The following is a 20,668-nucleotide window of genomic DNA, read 5'->3' as shown; positions in this document are numbered from 1 at the left end:
ATCAATTTTTAAAGTTGAGTCATATTGAATTTATGTGCCCATACGAGTCTAAATCTGAATTGGATATTTTTCGTATCAATTTCGAATTAAGTCGGGTCGGATATGATTTTGACACCTTTACTCCGTAATAGAGCATTAAAGTCATAGTGGAACCTACACTTAGGGGTTGTTTGGCAATTGGCTTTTTGCCTAACTTTTGGCTTTTGGCTTTTAAGTTTGGTCAAACAGCCAAAAAATATGTTTGATAGTTGGCTTTTTTGTTGGCTTTTAAGCTAGCTTTTCCGCCAAAAGCCAAAAGCTAATAAGAGTAGCTTTTTTTTATTGGCTTTTGGCTTGTTGGTCCACTTTATCACTAATAAACAACTAACAATCATTAATAATTTTATCAAACACTTTTGAAAACAGTCAGCTTAACACAATAACTTAAAAAGTCAACCCATACAACTAGTCAAACAAGCCAACAACCAACCGCCGATTGCCAAACAACCCCTTAATATCTACTACGGAGTACGAAATAAGGATGTGCACTTTATGCAAGCAATGTAGAAAAGAGTGGCAAAAAAACAATCAATTAAATTTGATTTTTAAACATCTCACTTCTCACAACTCACAACTTCACAAGTGATCATTTTCATGGAGTTATATAAACCCCTCTCAACAAACCTCTATTTGTCACTCCAAAAACCCTCCAAATTCCCAATTTCTCATCATCCCCCTTATTCTCACAAACCCAGAAAAACCCACCAATTTCACAACAATTCCCCAAATTTAAAACCATAATTTATCAAATATGGGTAAAACTAAAAGCAACCATAGCAACCTTAAAAATGCAATCATAGCATTCTTAGCCCCTCTTCCTTCCATCTTCTTCTACATGTATTTCCTCAACCATTACTCTGATTCTGAGCATTCTCTCTCCTCCCTTTGGTCATGGTGCTACCAACACCCTTTTCTCCTTGCCAATGTCTTCTTCTTCTTCAACATCAATGTCATGTTCTGGGCTATTGGTCATCTCCAATCCAGCCACTGGGTATGATCACAACTTCTTCCCTTTTGAATTTTAGTAGTTATTTTGAAAGAATTGTTGAATTTTGATTCTGGGGTTTGTTTATATTATGTTATTTGTGAGTATAAGATGTTTAAGGGTGTGAAATTTGGTTAAATTATACAAATTTTAGGGAAATGTACTTGTTTTTTGAATTTTTTTGTGGGGTTTGATTTTGGGTGCAGATGATTGATCCATATTGGACAGTGATTCCATTGCTGCTAGCTTACTACTATGCAATTCACCCAATAGCAACTTATAATATGTGGAGGTCCAGAATTGTTATAATGTTGACATTTCTATGGAGTTTAAGGCTTTCTCATAACTATTTTCGCCGCGAAAATTGGCAATGGGGTGCTAGGGAGGACTGGCGTTTCACTGATATGCGCCAACAGTATGGCAAAAATTGGTGGTGGGTCTCCTTTTTTGCCATCTATTTTGCTCAGCAGGTATATTTCTTACTTTTCCATGTATTTTTTGTTTTACTTTTAAGATGTTTATATAAAGATTAAGTTGTTCTGATGCAAAAATATGTATGTTCAAGTTGATCCATTGATTCGAGGCCGAATTTTACGTGATTCTATTTCAGTTCTATGATCTTAAGGAAAATGTGCAAGTATGATTTTGTTGTTAAATGCAGTAGATTTGAAAGCAATGTATGCTTCTTTAGAAGAGTTAAGGTTCAGCTCTCTTTATAGGGACCTATAGGAGACTAAGACCAAGAAATTTCTATATGTATTACAGATTTTTTTGATGGGATTAACCTTGCCCTACTACACCATACACACTGTTGAAGCACCATGGAGCATTTGGGATATTGTAGCCATTGCTGTGTGCTTGGCTGGTATAGTTGTTGCTTACTATGCTGACACTCAGCTCCACGAGTTTTCCACCAAAAATGCAGAGTTGAAGGCTTCTGGGAAGCCGATCTTACCCACTTTGGAGGATGGCTTGTGGAAGTACTCGCGGCATCCAAACTACTTTGGGGAGCAGCTGTGGTGGTGGGGACTTGGTATCTTTGCATGGAGCCTTGGACAAGGGTGGATATTCGTAGGAGCCTTTGTTAATACCTTGTGCTTAGCTTATGTGACTGCTCTGGTTGAGGAGAGAATGCTTAAGCAACCCTTCAGAGCTGAAGCATACCGACAATACCAAAAGACCACCTCAGTTTGGATCCCATGGTTCAAGTCATCATCCCTTGAAGAGACAAAAGATAAGACCAATTAGTATCCTTATTGGATTCCCTCGAAGTTTCACTTTGTAATTGTGTGTTCCTATCCCTCTTTGGCTCTTTCTGAGTTATATAATGATTCATGAATGTTGCTTATTTGATAAAAAGAGTTCCTTAGCTTGTGTGTTTTTTTTAAGGTTTTTTCCTTAGATTTTTGCTCCTGTCTTACTAATCTAATGTATGCAATTGTATAGATCAATTGAGTTTTCTTCGTATCTCGATTTGTCCATTAAGTGCTGAACAAAAATGCAAAATCCTATCTTTCTAGTACCAGCTGTACACTTTCACACTAATACTTAAAGTGTGCTAAATCTATACAAGATAGTCTGATTAGTTAGGGGTAAGTCTAACAGCCACTAGATCTAGGATTCACTTTTAATTTCATTCCACAATACTGCATGCCTGATCAGTCTTAATTTCCTTATTGATTCCACTGACCATGTGTCATTTATTATGGGATCCTATTTAGCTTTGTACAAGAAACTAATGTAGGTCAATGCTGCAAAATTGTGGTATATTTCTACTGTATAGATCTGTACTTGAGCGACTTCTATAACTATTACTGATGTGAGCCTGATTGGCCTTTTGAGTCAGCCGATGAAGAAGCATCAGGAGCAAGTAAATGTTAGATTATAGTATAAGATGCTCTGGGGAACCTAGTGTGCAGTGGATTAAACTTCATCAGCAAGGACTTGAGAGGGATTGATGGATTTATTTGGAAAATATATAGATGGTCACCTTTAGACCAGCAAATTAAAGAGTTCTTCGAAAATTTTGTGCATGCAGTTTCCTACTGAATAAAATAAAAGCGATGTCATATCTAATCAAATCTTCAACATAGGAAATCATTTGTGTCATACAGCATAACTGTGCAGGATTTTATCTGAACATCATGCAGCCTGCATCCCTATGAAATTATTGAAGCTCTCTTATAACACGCTTGTCATCTTCGTTCTCAAATATGCATTTCAGCAAATGTTCAGCATTTGATTAGACTGATCTGCTCTTGTTTTACTGTATTACACTTTTAGAGGCCATCTAGTTGTTCAATGGCTATAACTTGAATCAGACAACGAAATCAACTACAGTATTAGAAAGATCTATTCCTGGGGTAGCCATTCAAAGTGCTGGTAACTTTGAGTTAGCTTTATTACTGTTCTACAAAGAACTAAGATTAAAATATATCTTTTTTTAGTTGCTCATTCCTATCCATCAAGGGGTAAATTCTCTCATCTGTCAAACCTTCTCTGTTTCTTTCAACAGCCTCTACAGTCTATACACTAGAAAAATTTCTCCTTCGTTGATATGTCATATTTGACTTTTGTAAAAGGTTATGTCTATTTGCCATGTTCATGACTATAAATGGGCAATAAATTCTTTAAGGCAGAAAAAGTACAAGTAATAAATCCTTTTACCATAGTAACTATTTTACACATAAATTCTTAGTTGATGTTAATGCTGTATGAATGCTGTGTACTGGCTGACCAATGTGTTATATGATATGACATATTGTTCAGTGACTCATTCAGCATGAGGCTGCAACTCATTCTGTTGTCTTGTAATAAGAATTAGATTCTGTTCAAAATAAGAATATGCCTTGTTTTGCATCGTATTCAAAATGGCAATGAAGAAAATTACTTAACTTCTGGTAATTGTAGAGTGCCAGCCGAAAAGCATGATCACCTGTGCAGTAACTGGATTGACGAACATGAGTGACGTTGACAATCTTTGCTCTGATTTTCAACTGTGTGGTCTGTCTGGACTCTGGAGAATCAGCACAAAGGCAAGCAAATGATAATAAAAGTGTATATAAAGAATTTTTTAGTAGAAAAGCAAATGATGTGACACTATCAGTTTAACCATGTTTATCCTTTCATTTGTATGTGCTTATATACCACTGCATGTAGATCAGTCTGCTCAAGCCTTTTGTCGTAGTAAAAAACAATTGACAAAAAAGAAAGCATAAACTTCCAGATGGTAAGATGTCAGAAATGGAAGCCTGTTGTTGTCATACTGATTATTTACTTTGTGATGGCTGTTTTAAACCTTTTATTTAAAAAGATCCTTGATGAGGGAAAGAGTCATTTAGTTATAGTAACATATCGACTAACCACTGCTGCAATTTTTCTGATGCCTATTGCCTACTTCCGTGAAAGGTATTTGTGTGAGCATAATTCTTGATTCATAAAAGAAAATAACAGAACAAATAACAAGGTGCAGGGAATTAATGTCTTGAATTCTTGATTGTTGTTGCAGGAGAAGAGGTCTAAATGTTAAGCTCACAACTCCAATCTTATGCTATCTCTTCATCAGTGCTTTAATTGGGTGAGTAAGAAAATTATGTTCAAATACTAATTTTTGCTTCTGTTTTTTCTTCAATGTACCATTGTGTTTTTTCTTCGAGCTTGCAACTCAAATGAAGAAACATAATTGAAAAGAATAAGATGTTTACAGGGCAACACTCACCCAGTATCTGTTTCTTCTTGGAATCCAATGCACATCTGCTGCCTTTGCCACTGCCTTCTCCAACATGACTCCTGTCTTCACTTTCCTTTTAGCTGTACTACTAGGGTAGGAACTCTTAATTTTACTGTCTAGTAGGAGTTTGCTGAAAGGAAAGTTACGTAACTTTTTTCAGCTTTTCTCAGGCAAGAAAGTGTGAACTTTAAAAGCACTGGCAAGATAGCTAAAGTGTTGGGTTCAATTATCTGCATCGGGGGAGTTCTTTTAATGATCCTGTACAGAGGGATTCCACTTAACAAAGCAACACACTCAAGGACTTCACTATACAATGCTAATAACTTGAGTATGTTTGGTAAGATTGACGACAAGCATAGATGGATCCTTGGATCGATTTTCCTTGTGCTCAGCATCTTATGCTGGTCTGGCTGGTTCCTTATACAATCAAGCATTGGCAAAAGATATCCATGCAAGTATACGAGCACTGCTTTGATGTCTGCTTTTGGGGCTGTTCAGTCAGCAATCTTATGCTTTGCCATCAACAGGAATATGTCCGTATGGATTTTTACTGGAAAGCTGCAGATCCTTACTGTCCTTGCTGCTGTAAGTATGGTTTGACCTTCTTTTCTTAATGTGGTAAACTAGTGAATTGTAATCTACTAGTTTTTGAATCAAAATATTGTTCTTTTTTACATTTAAATATTTGAAAATAGTAAAGCACTATCGAAGGCTAGACTAATTGTTATAACAGGGATGACTTAATGTATTTTTAGAAACCGCCTTTATGCATTTTGTAGAACCAAAGACATCATATAGGCTAGGAAGTTTTTACTTCTACGAGAATTTTGAGCAAGATAAATCATTATTGTGCAAATTGCAGGGAGTTTTAGGATCAGGGCTATGCTATGCTGGGATATCCTGGTGTGTTGAACAGAGGGGCCCAGTCTTCACATCAGCATTCATCCCTTCAATACAGATATATATATTATTAATGGATTTAGCCTTCTTTCATGAACAAATTTACCTTGGAAGGTTTGTTTCTTTCATTTTGTTTCTGAATTTCCCTAATACTAATACTTCTTTATTCCTAATATCCATTACTAGGAGTTAATGTCATATTTAACAAGGGGAACAAAGGTAGAAACCGAGTGCTTTATTTGACTATTCAAAGCTAGTTATCATGTACAAAAAGATTTTTCTTTTACTATTTTTCTAACTGAGAATTTCAGACAGGGGGAATATTGTATAAATTCAAAATTTCCTTTTTGTTTTACTTATTTTTTTTTTTTTTAAAAAAAGTATTTAATCAATAGTACTCATTCCCCTCTGCTTTCTGGGATGTTAACAGTGTTATAGGATCAATTCTGACGATTTGTGGTCTCTATATTCTTCTGTGGGGTAAAAGCAGAGAAGCATCACAAGAAAACTTAATCAAGCCAGCTGAGGCAGTGCAATGCAATGAAAGTTCTGCAACTGCAATTGACATTATTCATGTCACCAGTTCTGGATGCTCCTCTTAGTTTGGTTTCACTCATCTATGCTCTGGAATTTATATAAAACTTCTCTCATTTAAACCTATGTGAGATTTTTGGTCTAATTAAAGAATACTCACTTTGAAATATCCAGCTTTGGCATACTATGGACCTTTGTCACTGCTTACTATTTTCAATTATTTAAATTAATATGAATTTTCAAGATGTTCTTCCAGAAATGCTATCCATCATAGATATCAATTTGTATCTTTATAATATTATGAGCAACATATATTGTATTAAAATGTTTAACTCTAGTGAAAAACAAAAACAAATTTTAGATATTATTCAACCTCCCTCTAGTTGTGAGAATAATTGTCATCCATGTTTGTACTCTTCCCACCTCCCCCTCCCCCTCTTTGCTCCTTCCTCTCCCTAGCTTTTACTTTCATCCATGTGATGCCTTGGTCACCATTGTTATATTAGCTAATAGTTAATTATTGCTAATGTTGAGCCATGGATGGAAGCCTACTTTCCTCCTAATAGGAGAGTGATGTATAAATAATCCAGAACCACCTCACCATCTATGGTTCCAGTTATTATCATGGCAAGATAACTATTTCCTTACAGCTTTATTCTTTGAAGTGTTATATCATACTCATCTGGATGAGTATTGAGCCTATTGTATATTCCAGTAATCCTATCTTAAAGATAATGTTTTCTGCTATATTATTGATATAGAACTTACTTATTCACTTCTATTTAGCAAGTCATATTATTTACTGGTACATGGTACAATGCTTTCTCTGACACTTTGACATATAATTTTGACAATTAATATGGAAAATTTTATCATGTAAATTGTAAATCATCTAGGTGAAAGTATTTTGAGCACCATTATAAGATGCTCAATTAAAAGTGGTTTAATGTGGCATAAGATTGTTGGTCAGGACCAGAAAGGCCATTTTCCCTCATTTAGCAGAAGTATGGATACGTGCCATATTGCCATTAATGGCAGTGGGTTTAGCACTAGCTATACTAGCTCTCTTTACCAGACACTACTCAGTCTAGCTTAAATAAAGCAATTAATCTCATGCTAGTTCTGTGAGGCCAACAGCCATATGGCATATTGAAGCTGTATTTGTTATCCTATATTCTGCTAGTTCTCTAATTAATAATATAAGCATAGAGTCATAGACAGCATTTGGCTACACTAACTAGCATCCAATGTACTACATAAAGTTTTTGAGGTTCTTTGGTCATTCAAAGACAATAATTCTTGTATCAGCAATAAAACAAGTACCTGAAAGATATGTTTGCAACTTTTGTAAGGTGCTGCAGAGTGGTGATAGTGGTAGTCTTAAAGAAAATTTGTGTTTCTGATATATTTACCAAATCTTACTTTTGCTAGATGTTCTACTTTCTTCAGCATGTGCACATCTCTGTATCTGGAAACAGTATCCTAACACATATTATTCTAAGATACACTAATAGCAAGTGTAAATTTGTACATATGCTGTATAATCTTATTCAATGGCTTCTAAATGTGTTATATGATATGACATATTATTCTTGTTGGTTAATTGCACTTGAGGCTATTCCGTTTTTGGTCATTCTGCTGTCTTGTTGTTAGAATAGGATTCCGTCAAAAAGAAGGATATGCCTTGTTTTACATCACACTCTAAATGGAAATGAAGAACATCTCCTAATCTGGTAAGTATAAAGTGATTCATGATCACTCTATGAGGTTATTAGATGATGACGAAGGCGTGTGACCTTGGCAAACTTCACTGTAGTTTGAACTGTTGGGAACGATCAACCAAAAGTTAAACAAAAATAGAATATAAGTTGTGTTGATGTGAACTTCTTTCTTGAAAAAGCAGATGATGTGACATGTCTAGTTTTAGTGTTACTGTTTCTTATTTGCTATTTCTTTCCTGAATATAAGATGTTTGAGTGTTAACATTGCTGGGGTTTGATCAGTCTGGCTAACATTTGCTACAAAAGGAAACAAAGAAGGAAGGAAAAAGTGTAATCTAGCCTATGGCGAGATATCAGCAATGGAAGCCTGTTGCAGTAATATTGGCTGTTTACTTTGTGATTGCAGTATTGAACATCTTATTAAAGAAGATTCTTGACGAGGGTACAAATCAGTTGGTTATAATCACATACAGACTGACTTCTGCTTCAATATTTTTGGCACCCATTGCCTACTTCTGTGAGAGGTAAATCATCTGCAAACATTGTTTGAATTGACTTGTTATGTGCAACAAACCCTGATGTAAATAAGTCTATAGAAAACATTGGTTAAAAAATCAATGTGGGTTGCTAAGGTATGTACTGTGTTTGCAGGCAAAGTGGAGTAAAGCTCACAACTTCAATCTTATGCTATACCTTCTTCAGTGCTCTCATTGGGTGAGAGAAACAGTTGTTTCTTACATACTTGATGTTGGTTTCCCCTTCCCCTTTTGTAATAATGAAGTTTTTATTCTTTGAGATGGCTTATTTAAACTCTGGAGAAATGGTGAATTGATGGTTGTTTTCAGGGCAACACTCACTCAGTACCTGTTTCTTCTTGGGACACAATACACATCTGCTGTATTTGCTAGTGCATTCGCTAATATGAGCCCTGTATTCACTTTCCTTTTGGCTTTACCTCTAGGGTGAGATGAAGTTTCACATTCCTAATAGCACATTTAGCACCTCTGTTGTAAAAATATAATAAGTTTTAACTGCATTGAGCTTTTGCAGGCAAGAGAAAGTGAACTTGAGAAGCAAATATGGTATAGCTAAAGTGTTAGGTTCACTTACATGCATCGGTGGAGCTATACTACTCATACTGTACAGAGGAATTCCACTGTCCACATATCATGCTAAGCATTTGAGTACGCCTTCTAAGTCTGGCAGCAAGGAAAAATGGATTCTTGGTTCAATTTTCCTTCTGTCAAGTGCCGTGTGTTGGTCTGGATGGTTTCTTATACAGTCAAAGATTGGCAAGAAATACCCATTTAAATACTCGAGCACAGCCTTGATGTCATCTTTTGGCGCTGTTCAATCAGCAATTCTATGCTTTGCCATCAACAGAGACATTACAATATGGATTCTGAGGGGAAAGCTGCAAATCTTTACTGTGCTATTTGCTGTAAGTAGGAATTATTATTTGCTGCAATCTTAGTTTTTAGTCTCGATATCGAAGTTAATATGCCAATATCAATCTTTAGCATAAATTAGTTAATCAGTAATTCACTATCAAAGGTCCCGCCAATTATTTCTTTTGGGATTACTTTGAAGGATTCTCAAAATCTTCCTTTATGCACCAGAGAAACACATCAATTTCCAAGATATTCTTTCCTGTAAGCTAAGGTTTTAAGTTGATAGCATATATTTTTGTAAATAAGATTATGCTTTAAGAACATGAAGAAATCAGTTGATGTTTTTAAAAATGCAGGGAATTTCGGGTTCAGGACTGTGCTATGTTGGTATGTCATGGTGCGTTGAACAGAAGGGCCCAGTGTTTACTGCAGCATTCAGCCCTTTCATACCAATTTTTGTTACCATAATGGATTTCGCCTTCTTTCATGAACAAATTTATCTTGGAAGGTCTGTTTTCTTCGCTTTGTTACATAATTAGTACTCCTTCTGTCCCATTTGAAAGTTACAATCAGGGAAGAAAGAAAGAGCGGATTGGTGTGATATGTTATGAGTAACTTACAACTCAAAACATACAAAAATGACATATATAAATGGAACAGATCGTATGGAATTAAAATTTTCTAGTTGCTTTGCTTTCTTTTGATCAAATTCATAGCTCTCATTTTGATTTATGTATTGTTAACAGTGTTATAGGATCCATCATGGTCATATGTGGTCTGTATATGCTATTGTGGGGTAAAAGTAATGAAGTGCAACATAACGTCAATAGACCAGCTGAAGCAGTGGAATGCCATGGAAATTCTGCAACTGCGTTGAACACGATCCGAGTCTCCTCCAATTCAGAATGCCATTTGTAGCTTGATTTGATGTATTTGTTCTCAAAACAATAAGATTACCAAGTTCTTTGGAAATTAGTAAAACCTTTTGGAACCATTGTTAAGCATTTTGTGTTGTATTAGCTACAAACGTTTAGCAACAATGCTCTTTTTCAGAAAATTGCTTAATTAAAAAAAATATTAAGTTTTCCCAATGGAGCAATACAAATTCTACTTATGCTACTCAGTAGAGAGTACTCATTTTGAAGTACTTTTATATTGTTTTAGTATAGATACACAGTTTGTATAATTAATGCATTAGCTCGGTTTTCCTTTTCCCCTTCCAAAAAACAAAGAATGTTTGCTTTTGTTGTGATAGAACGAATTATTTTGTCTATAATACTACGTATATTTATTGGTTTATCGTCTACATTTCTTGAAACTCGAGACCATATATTCTTAGACTAGAGCGTAGCTTTCATTGCATAATCTAATAAGACCACATTTAAGCATATAATTAACCAGTTATCTAAAATTTTGAGGGGTATTAGTCAAAACCTGAGATCAAATCCCGTCTATATTATCACCTAAATTTTCCGAATAAACTGTATTTAAAGTCTTAACAAAGGCCCAACCGATAAATTGAGAGATAAGACAGTGGCCCATTACATTATAACCCAAACTTCTCCTACTATCGTCTTCCACTCTTCCCCGAGTCAAACTAAAACCCTAGTTAAACACCTCTCCTTCCGACCTCCGTTTTCCGACTGCCATACCTTAAACCCTCCCAGAAATCTAGAGAGAGAGAATGGCAGGGAAGAAGAGAGAGAAAGAAGCTTCCAACAATGGCGGCGAAACCAACGGAGAAGATGCTAAACCTTCAACTTCAACCTTCAAGAAGGAACAACTTCTACCTTCCATGATTAAGAACAAAGCCAAAAGGTCTGAAATTCATGCTAAAATTAAGCACGAGAAGAAGCTTGATAAGCGTAAGAAGACCAAAGCTCGTGATGCTGCTGATAAACGCGCTCTTGAACTCGGCGAAGAGGTTTTTTTTTCTCTCTCTTCATTCCAACCGTTTGATTTCGATTTCAAATTCGATTAAACGGCTGAGATTGATTTTGATTTTGTGTTTTGTAGCTTCCTCCAAGGCCTATTCCTCGTACGATTGAGAATACTAGGGAAGCTGATGAGACTGTTTGCAAGCCTGATGATGAAGAGGTTTTTTTTTTTAATTTATTTTTAATTTAATGTCTTAATTTCGTTTATATTGCTTGAAATGTGGTTAAATTCTTGAGAAATTGGCTTTAATTGTTTATGTAATGTCTCAATTTTGGTTATGTAGATAGAAATGTGGTTGAATTGTTGAATTAATGGGTGCATTTTTTTGTTGCAGTTGTTTGCGGAATTGGATACTGATGAGTTTAGTGCGGTTTTGAAAGGGCAGCGTGCTCAGAAAGTTATGATTACTACATGCCGTTTCAACTCCACTGTATGATCTTCTCCTTTCACTTGCCGTAGTTATTACATTTGCTAATGTTATCACTTTTGCGTATTTCTTTCGCTCTAGACAGTGTTAGCTTATCAATGACATGTATAGGGAAATGTGGAATGATATATATTATGATTACATGAAAGCAATGAACTAGTGTAAAGAGCGCTTGTAAAAACGGAGTAAGGCTATTTGTGTTTCTGGGTGTTGTTACCTTATAATTGGTCTTAACATGATCCTTGTTGTTGCTAAGTAATTTTTAATGTGTATACTTCGAAAGGAAATTATGTTTGTGCACTGGATTCGCTGCTGTTTGTACTTTCAGTTCAGGTACAAAAATGATTTATATTCCCCTTTAAACCTTTGGTTTGAAGGCAACTAATTCTATGTAGGTCTAGGCCAATTCTAAAGAACTGATTACTTACGTTGTGATTTCTTTCTATTCCTTTATAATGCTCGAAGCTCCAAAGGTTTGGAAATGAGTTTTAAAAACTATAATTGGAGTTCAGAAGAATTTGTCACCTTATTTGAAAAGTACTAATGGTTTATAAACTTATAAACGTGCCCCTGCACCAGTCAAGTGATGGGAAGAGTGTGGGAATGGTCTAGCCATCACAAAGGGCTGTTTAATAAGCTAATGTTTATGCCTTGTCCTTTATAACTAGAGGTTAGGATAATGAGCAACTATGTTTTGACATAGGAAATAGTCTTTTTTCCCCCTTTCATGTTGAGATACAATTGATGATTGATAATGATGTACGTGTAGCTCTATACATTTGTTGACTGTGATGATTGTATTCCCTCATTTCAATTGGCATAGCAGCTGCCTTGAGAAGTACTTCATGTACTTTGTATACTTGATGGTGAGGGTTAAGGAGTATAGAATAAGCATTGAAATTTTTGTTCTTGGTACCGGTGTGTTGAAATACTTGGAGGCAATTGCTTGTTTGGCTCCTGCCTTGCTACACGTTGGGATGTTTGAGGTGTAAAGTAGCTAGTGCTGAGCACTGCTAATGATAACGGCTTCGTTTTGATGTCGATGTGATACAATCATGTATCCATGCTTGTCAACTGCATATTTTGATGCGAAGTAGTTCCTAATATATTCTGCAATATGAATGCATATAGCCTGATTTTCATCTTATGCTGTTTGCAGAGGGGACCTGAGTTTATCAAAGAATTAGTTCAAGTTATCCCAAATTCCTCTTACCATAAGAGAGGAACCTACGACTTGAAGAAGGTTGGAGTTTGTCTCCTTTACCATATAATATATATAACAAATTATCTTTCTCATTGCCGAATATCTTATTTCCCTGTCTTTTCGTTAAACAACTTTTGTAGATTGTGACTTATGCAACTAAAAAGGATTTCACTACTTTGATTGTTGTCCATACAAATAGAAGAGAACCAGGTCAGTGTCGTTTTTCTCCAATCAGCAGAAGTAAATTTTAATATAGAAGATTTAATCTGGCCCTTTCCCAAATCTTGTTGTCTTTTGCTTATGTGGCTGTATGTAATGCTTTGACTGGAAAGTCATGTAGCTCAACTTATGCTATCAATTTGTTTTTCTTTTTAACATCTTATAATGTTTTTCTCTGATTTGGTGACATAGATGCTCTCTTAATCATTGGCTTACCTGATGGACCAACTGCACATTTCAAGCTTTCAAAACTTAAATTACGAAAAGAGATTAAGGTTAGTCACCAGTTGCAAATTTTGTTTTTCTTGAAATGTAATACACTAATACACACTCCCTCTGTCCCTTATTTTATTTTTGGCCCCATATGACTCATAAAGCTCTCAAAAGCAAGTAGATCATAGAGCAAACAAAAAGGGACTGAGGGAGTATTAGCTGTATTTGCAAATGTTAACTGAATTTGTAACTCATTTGGATGCCCTTGGCTGCACGTCAAGATACAAGTCATACAACACAGTCAACACACATACACCTAATTTGATATTGACTTGTGTAGTACTGAACTACTGACTTGCTCACCTGAGCTAAAAGGAAAGTTTATACTTTGTATTATGTTGTTTCACTGTTCGTAGCTTTATGTGTAATTCTGGTCTGTAACTTGTTCCTTGTAAGAGTGTCCAATCATCTTGTCGGCCATCCTGTGAATATCTTTGTGTCTGAAATTTCTAATATTGATGGGTATAGAATTATAATTCACTTTAAGAGCCTTTAAAGAGTTTCAACTTGCCTACATTTTATTCTGCGATAAAACATTTTCTTATAGCAATGGATTGATAGCTTGAATAGACCTGTAATGTGACTGTATTTCCCATCAAGTCTTATTGGTTAAGTAGTTGTGTATTGTTTAGTGCTCTCTTTTTTATGCTCATGAAACTATTTGTTTTTTTGTTTTTTTTGCAGAATCATGGTAATCCAACCAGTCATTGGCCTGAACTAATGCTAAATAACTTCACAACAAGGCTAGGGTGTCGTGTTGGAAGGTCTCCTTTATTTCCTATATAGTAGTAACGTGCTAATCTGTGCTTCTAGTGACCCTTTCATTTAGGTATTATGACTGGTTTCTGACAGTTTTTCTTTCTTTTATAATTCAGAATGTTACAATCTCTCTTCCCCCAAAAACCAGAATTTCGCGGTCGTCGGGTTGTTACCTTTCACTGTCAGCGGGATTATATATTCTTTCGCCACCATAGGTACACATTGCTTGTTGCCTCTTCTACCTAGATGGTATTTTTTTACTTCATGAAGATTCTACTTTATCAATTTCTTGTTCTTGGTATTATGCTAGGTATGTATTTGAATCCAAAGATTCAAAGAAAGTAGACTCCAAAAAGGATCCTACTGCCGAGAAGAAGGCTTCAGATTATGTCAAGCCCCGTCTGCAGGTTTGTAATTTTTTGGTTACATTATACTTTTCCTCCTCTCTTTTTGACCCCATCTCCCCCAAATTCTACTATTTTGAAATTTCATGCTGTAGCTTGCCAAATTTTATGAACTGTATTGCTTTCCTTTGATGTTTTTTGCTCCAACTTTTTAACCACTTTTTTAAACTTTCTTGAACTTTATTCTTGGTTACCTTTTAAAATTCCCTTAGTTTTTCTTGAATGCTCTTTCGTTTGCTCACTGTACTCACCTTTCTCAAACTCTTTCAAATGATTATTTTGTTACGTCCTTTTCTTTATATCGTACGATTCCTTGTGACGGTTCATGTTAGCCGACCCTAAATCATTTTGGGACTAAGGCTTTATTGTTGTTGTTGTTGAACATAATTTAGTTGTGTTGTTGTTGGACATAATTTAGTTGTGTTGTTGTTGTTGAACATAATTCAGTTGTGTTATCTGGTGATCTAGATGAGGTTAATTTACCAAATGTTATTATCTTTGAACTGTTGGTTTATATTCTATGCAGGAATGCGGTCCTCGGTTTGTATTGAAGTTGAGAAGCCTGCAGCACGGCACATTTGATACTCAAGGCGGGGAATTTGAATGGACTCATAAGGTAATTTTGTTACTGCTTCTACTGTTTGAGCAGGAATAAAATGCTGTTAATATGTTCATTCTTTTTTGTGGTTAATTTGTGTATTAATTTTTTTTTTTTTTTTTTGGCTATTTATCTTAAACAGCCGGAGATGGACACCAGTCGGAGGAGATTTTTCTTGTGATTTGCCCATTGATTTGTGTGTCCAAAATTTGGCCATAGGGTAATTGTAAAGCCTCAAATTTTGCTTAAGTATTTCAGTTTTCTATTTGTTACCTTCATGAATGATATCCTGTCAATGAAAAATATGCTAATGATGAAATGACAATGAATTTTGTTTGTTTAAACATGTCTTTTTTTCATTCTTGTTGCAAAATTATCTACTACCATCCTGGATTTTGCGAGTTGCCATTGTATTGAGCAACAATAGAAGTAGTAATCTTTTTAAGAAATTGGAGACACATCAAAACTAAAACACCACTGAAACTAGCTGCTTTTGTCCAAGATCTCATTGGTGGAGGAATGATTAGTAGGTAGAAACATTCTACAGTCATTAAGATCCAACTTAAACTTTCCATAGTAAACTTCATCAACATAGTTTTCCCTTTGCTTTCTTCGGTTGTCAACCTGCCGAATATTCTGAATATCAGAGTAGCCACTACCAAAGCGGTAGTTACTGACCATCCCCTGTAGACCAGCATACCTCCCACAATTAGAGGCTGCTGCCTACAGACACAGGACAAGCACTCACCTGAGAATTTAGACAACATTAGGGCATCAAGACCTGTGTAGTAAGGCAAGATAATTGAGTCCAAGTACAGTGCTGTATGTAGGATTCCTGATATAGTTGATGCCTCAAGGAACACATACTTGAAGTGGCTGTCAGTTTCAGTGTTGAAGGCGAGAGCAGAAATCCGAACCAGGTGGAGGATTGCAGGACCATTATACGACATAGGGAACACAGTGTTTACCCTGTGTCCTTTTGCCATGATGACGAGAATGATGGGTAGGAAAATAGGACCTGATGGAAGAAAGTATCTCCTTAACTGATTGAGTCGAGTAAGGGGAGTTGCCTTTCTCCCTCCTATCATCCCCACCACCATCAAAACTGTGGTTGCTAAGAACGTAATGGTGATGAAGACAATTGCCAAATTATCAACCCAAGATGGGTAATCTCCTGAATAGTTGCTGTTGCAGTAGTAGTGGTACGGACAGTTGAGCGGATCTAGTGTTTCTTCCAGCTGCCATTTTGTGCACTTGAAGAAGGCCCTCTGGATATCTCCCTCCGGTATCGTAGATAGATATGCCGAATTTCTTGAGGGCAGGAGTGGATTAAACATATTTTGTTAGACCTTTGCATATTAGAGTATTGATTTATATGATTTTGCTGTGGATATAAGTTTTAACTCTAAGGGAGAGGGTGGGCCTCCCCTCGAATGGTTGAGCAGTTGTTTTTGCTGAATGAGAATTGGATGAGGATTGACCAACAGCAAAAACTTGTTGAAAAGGAACCTGTCAATTGTGAGGAAGATTATTCAAAGCTATTTTACAGACTTGAGATTGTGAAACCTTTATGATGATAGTATTATTTTACATGTATATGCTGTGAGTTGTAAGGTGAGACTCTTTCTCGAGATTGGTTATCGTATAATCGGACTTACAAATGGATGCAGTATATGGATGAATCGTAATTTACCATTATATATAATATTATCTGTATTATGTCTGTTATTTTCTATCGTATCATATCAGTTGTTTTCGATTAGTTCGTTGTCAAAATTTGGGGAAGACTATACAATAATTTAATAACTCTCGGGTTTGCTGAGGTTGGGTGTTTGGCTGAGTCCTTAAGAGTGCTTGCCTTTCTATGGAAGCGATGATGTTTGTTGATGATTGCAACTGATTGTTAGCTTTTGAAGTAGTTAGAAGGTGTTAATAGTATTATTGCTGCTGAATTAAGGTGGATGATTAATGAATAAATTATTATTTTGATACTACGTATAATGTATGATGGAAGATTAATGAATAAAGTATGGGACATTATTTTATTTATTTTCATAAAGCTGTTATTTTAATATGCAAGTAGTTGATGTCAAAAAAAAAAAAAAATGCAAGTAGTTTGATGAACTTGTAATCTATACTAGAAAAATTTTGTGTTTATTGTAATCACCGGCTTGGTCAAATTGAAGGTTGCTTCAAGTAGTACTACTTCCGTATCAATTTTATTTTATTTTTAATATTTCTTTGACGTTGTTATAATTAGTGAGAGTATTTTCTTCTATTATTAGATTAGTTAATTACTAATTCTTGGAATAGTGTGTCAAAAAAAAAAAAAAAAAAATCTTGGAATTTTTTTTTCTGTAAAAATTATTTACAAGTATTTTGGAAGAAAATGTAATATGGGACTGCTGCCCATCACAGACCTAATCTAGCAGATTGGGAAGAATTGGCTTATGTGGAGTCGTGGAGAGAGGAAAACGGATAAAGGGTAATGAAAAGGGGTGATTGCTTGAAAGAATCTATCAAAAGGGTGATTACTTTGTTGAGGGAGCTTAGCCGCATAGGAGTGTTTCGGCTAAAATTAAATCTCATCTGTAATATTTTCTTTCAAACTAATTATAATAGTATGGAGTATAACAAAAACAATATGTAGAGAATTTAAAAAAAAAATAATAATAATACGTTTATTTTTAATGTATTTTGAAAAAGGAATCTCAATATTGCATGTCCATTACCATACAATTTATTTCTATATTGGCAAAAACGTGGTTCATGTCCCTATGAGTGAAATGAAGCGTGTAAAATAGAGTATATAGGTCAGTGGTGTCTGAAAGTTTTTAGATACTTCATTCCCTATCATTTAAAAACCCTTGTATTTTCTTATATAGGTCCAAGTGCATTTAGATCATATTCATAGCAAATTCATAAATTAGGTGTCATATTCTTGTTTCTCAAGCATTTCTTTTGTGCTACCTTTGTCAACTTGTATATACTTCCTCCGTTTTTTATTTATCGCATCATAGGAGGTTTGACGGCAAAATTTGGGAGTGGTAAAATTACAAAAGTGTCCTTGTATTATAAAAAAAAAAAGACCCACCACCTTATAGAATTGCTGTCAGCTTAGATGAAGTGTATCCGTGTATTATCCAAAAGGGGACTCAATTTCTGACTTATTTCCACTCATAAACAGTGAACAGTGGAATTACTTTACATTTCCCAAACAAATTTCAGTTCAAGTTTCCCCACCAAAATTTTCATGATTGAAAATTTTCAAAAATTCCAAACACCAAATTTGCATCATCACACCCTTTCAAGAGGAGAGAGAAAGAGCAACAATGAAACCCTGCTCGATTTCATCATCACTCGCAAAGAGGGCTTCGTTCAGGGGAGATAGATCCATTATAGGAGGAGGAAGAGAGGAAACAGAACAAGGCAGAGAGGAGTAGGACACACACCCTTTCAAGAGGAGAGAGAAAGAGGAATAGAGTTGGATGAAGGAGGAAACAACGGCTGTTCAAGCGGGAAGGGAGGAGAGAGAATGAGGAAAGTGAGAAAGCTCAAGAACAAACTAGAACTAGGGTTTCATACTTAGATTTGTGCAAACAAAACAAAAAGTGGGCTGATTTATTGGGTAGGCTTTGTCCAAAGGTTGTATGTATTTAAGGTAATTTATCAGAAAAAAAAAAAATTGGGTGGTGTATAAAGGGGTTTAATTTGGTAGGAGGAAGAATAATAGGTGGGGTTATGATGTTATTGTAAAAGGGGTAAAAAAGTAATTTTGTAGGTAAAAATTTGCTAAATAAGGAAATGATGCAATAAAAAGTAAACTTCCTAAACTAGTAAGTGATGCGATAAAAAAAGAACGGAGGAAGTATATTGAAAATGATCTTGTAAGATGACATGAGCTAATATGGTCATTTATGACAACTTTGTATTTATTACTCTCTTCAACTATTTACGACTATTCTCAACTTCCCTTCCATAACCAAGGCTTTTTATTTTCACTTCATTTCTACTACGTAATATGTACTAATGTGCAGATACTTCATTCTCTATCATTTAAAAGGCCTGGTATTTTCTAGTATTGGTCCAAATGCATTTGGATTTTGGACCATATTCATAGCAAAGTCAACATTTCTTTTGTGCTACCTTTGTCAAGTTATTTATATATCGGAAATGCTTAGAGATTCCATAAGGACGGAAGAAATAAAATAAAATTATAGCATCACTTCTCATCCTTGAGTTTAAAATTTAACCTACCTAATAAACAAATAACAAAATTATTATAAAACAATAAGAACGAATAAATTTGTATAGATTATAGAGCATGCACACATAATGTATATTTAGAGTGTATCAATTACCGTGTTGGATCTTTCCATAACCATTGAAAAGCTATCTAATTTTTGTTACTCAAATTGCGTAGATGTTTTATAATTTTATAAATCTTAAAAATATCAAAAATATTGGCACAATCTTTTTTTTTTTTTTTTTTTTTTTAAAAAACACAAATATCGGCACAATCTTAAATTACAAGGTAATATTCTTCGCTCAAACAATGACAAAGCTTAAGTTACAAGGTTTACCTATCCTCTAAATTCCAAATGACTCCTAATTTTGACAACAAATACATTAATTCGAATTTATTCCCAAAAAGTTACACATCATTTCTTCCCTCACCAAATAAATGTAGCCCCACTCTATTATATGGACCTCATGTAGATGATCTTATTCGTAAAGGATAGAAATATTCACCCTTTTTTTTTCTTTTTCTTTATTTTTTGTTTTTTTTTTTTGTTTTTTTTTTTTTTTTTGAAAAACCAAAAGTCCAATTATATACCCTGAATAATACCAAAACTAGGCCAATGATGGGAGCCCCAAAGAATCTGGGGGACCCTTAATGTTTGAAGGGCATATTGACCCGCCCGAGTTGTCACATTTCTGCTTTCTCTCAATCTTCTCTTTTTCTTGGACTTTTTGGGTGGGTCTTGTTGATATTATTTGGTGGTAAAATTATTAAAGTAAAAAAACTTTGAATGCCAAATTCTAATATTTTTACATTGTTGATGCCTTGATGGACTCCATGTAAAAAAAGTTGTTGCAAACTTGCAATTTTTACATTGTTGATGCCTTGATGGACTCCATGTAAAAAAAGTTGTTGCAAACTTGCAATGTAATTCGTGTATTCCACTATTCAATAGATAGATTCATGATTTGGTTAAAATGAAATAAAAGTACTCTATAGCTAATTTGAAACCAAATGTATGTTTAAGAAGTAATTAAATGAACGGTGAGAAATTTTGAATTACTATTTCTCGTATATAATTACATTGTGAGAAATGAGTTGATACAATACATGAAATAGATTGAATAATATTACGTATTTTCTTTTAAATATGTACATCATTTGTGTTTATGTTACCGTGTACAAATATAACAAGGAAACTCAATAAGATAACATATATTGATGCAAATAAAACTAATTATATAGTAAGCCAAATTGAAGTAAAATAATACTCCGTACTTCATATTTTTTTGTTGACAAAAAA

General features: G+C 34.8%; 3 protein-coding genes and 1 pseudogene across 3 annotated transcripts; 3 read left to right on the top strand and 1 right to left on the bottom strand.

Annotated features, from left to right (window-relative positions):
• The first annotated feature begins 625 nt into the window (after nt 1–625).
• On the top strand, nt 626–2,383 carry LOC110713914 (uncharacterized protein C594.04c-like). Its single transcript, XM_021892359.1, has 3 exons — nt 626–1,030; nt 1,231–1,494; nt 1,790–2,383. Exons 1-3 carry the CDS (start codon nt 791–793, stop codon nt 2,270–2,272), a joined length of 987 nt encoding a protein of 328 aa, XP_021748051.1. The 5' UTR covers nt 626–790; the 3' UTR covers nt 2,273–2,383.
• A 259-nt stretch (nt 2,384–2,642) lies between these two features.
• Nucleotides 2,643–10,510, top strand: LOC110714397 (annotated as a pseudogene).
• A 332-nt stretch (nt 10,511–10,842) lies between these two features.
• LOC110714078 (ribosome production factor 1-like) lies at nt 10,843–15,461 on the top strand. Its single transcript, XM_021892544.1, has 11 exons — nt 10,843–11,224; nt 11,317–11,397; nt 11,573–11,668; nt 12,825–12,908; nt 13,010–13,079; nt 13,281–13,363; nt 14,046–14,125; nt 14,237–14,335; nt 14,431–14,527; nt 15,051–15,140; nt 15,265–15,461. Exons 1-11 carry the CDS (start codon nt 10,985–10,987, stop codon nt 15,301–15,303), a joined length of 1,059 nt encoding a protein of 352 aa, XP_021748236.1. The 5' UTR covers nt 10,843–10,984; the 3' UTR covers nt 15,304–15,461.
• A 14-nt stretch (nt 15,462–15,475) lies between these two features.
• LOC110714079 lies at nt 15,476–17,414 on the bottom strand. Its single transcript, XM_021892545.1, has one exon. It carries the CDS (start codon nt 16,457–16,459, stop codon nt 15,503–15,505), a length of 957 nt encoding a protein of 318 aa, XP_021748237.1. The 5' UTR covers nt 16,460–17,414; the 3' UTR covers nt 15,476–15,502.
• Nucleotides 17,415–20,668: the final 3,254 nt, after the last annotated feature.

This window comes from Chenopodium quinoa, unplaced genomic scaffold (assembly GCF_001683475.1).
Source record: "Chenopodium quinoa cultivar QQ74 unplaced genomic scaffold, ASM168347v1, whole genome shotgun sequence".
Taxonomy (NCBI): Eukaryota; Viridiplantae; Streptophyta; class Magnoliopsida; order Caryophyllales; family Amaranthaceae; genus Chenopodium; species Chenopodium quinoa.
The sequence above is the reverse complement of the archived record's forward strand: the minus strand, read 5'-3'. Positions and strand labels throughout refer to the sequence as shown.

Bases quoted from the DNA above. Each gene is read 5' to 3' on its own strand.
- LOC110714078 (XM_021892544.1), top strand. From the start codon at position 10,985: ATGGCAGGGAAGAAGAGAGAGAAAGAAGCTTCCAACAATGGCGGCGAA. The intron at 13,080-13,280 runs GTCAGTGTCGTT...TTGGTGACATAG, and splicing joins TACAAATAGAAGAGAACCAG to ATGCTCTCTTAATCATTGGC. The intron at 14,336-14,430 runs GTACACATTGCT...GTATTATGCTAG, and splicing joins ATATTCTTTCGCCACCATAG to GTATGTATTTGAATCCAAAG.
- LOC110714079 (XM_021892545.1), bottom strand. From the start codon at position 16,459: ATGTTTAATCCACTCCTGCCCTCAAGAAATTCGGCATATCTATCTACG.
- LOC110713914 (XM_021892359.1), top strand. From the start codon at position 791: ATGGGTAAAACTAAAAGCAACCATAGCAACCTTAAAAATGCAATCATA. The intron at 1,031-1,230 runs GTATGATCACAA...TTTTGGGTGCAG, and splicing joins ATCTCCAATCCAGCCACTGG to ATGATTGATCCATATTGGAC. The intron at 1,495-1,789 runs GTATATTTCTTA...TATGTATTACAG, and splicing joins CCATCTATTTTGCTCAGCAG to ATTTTTTTGATGGGATTAAC.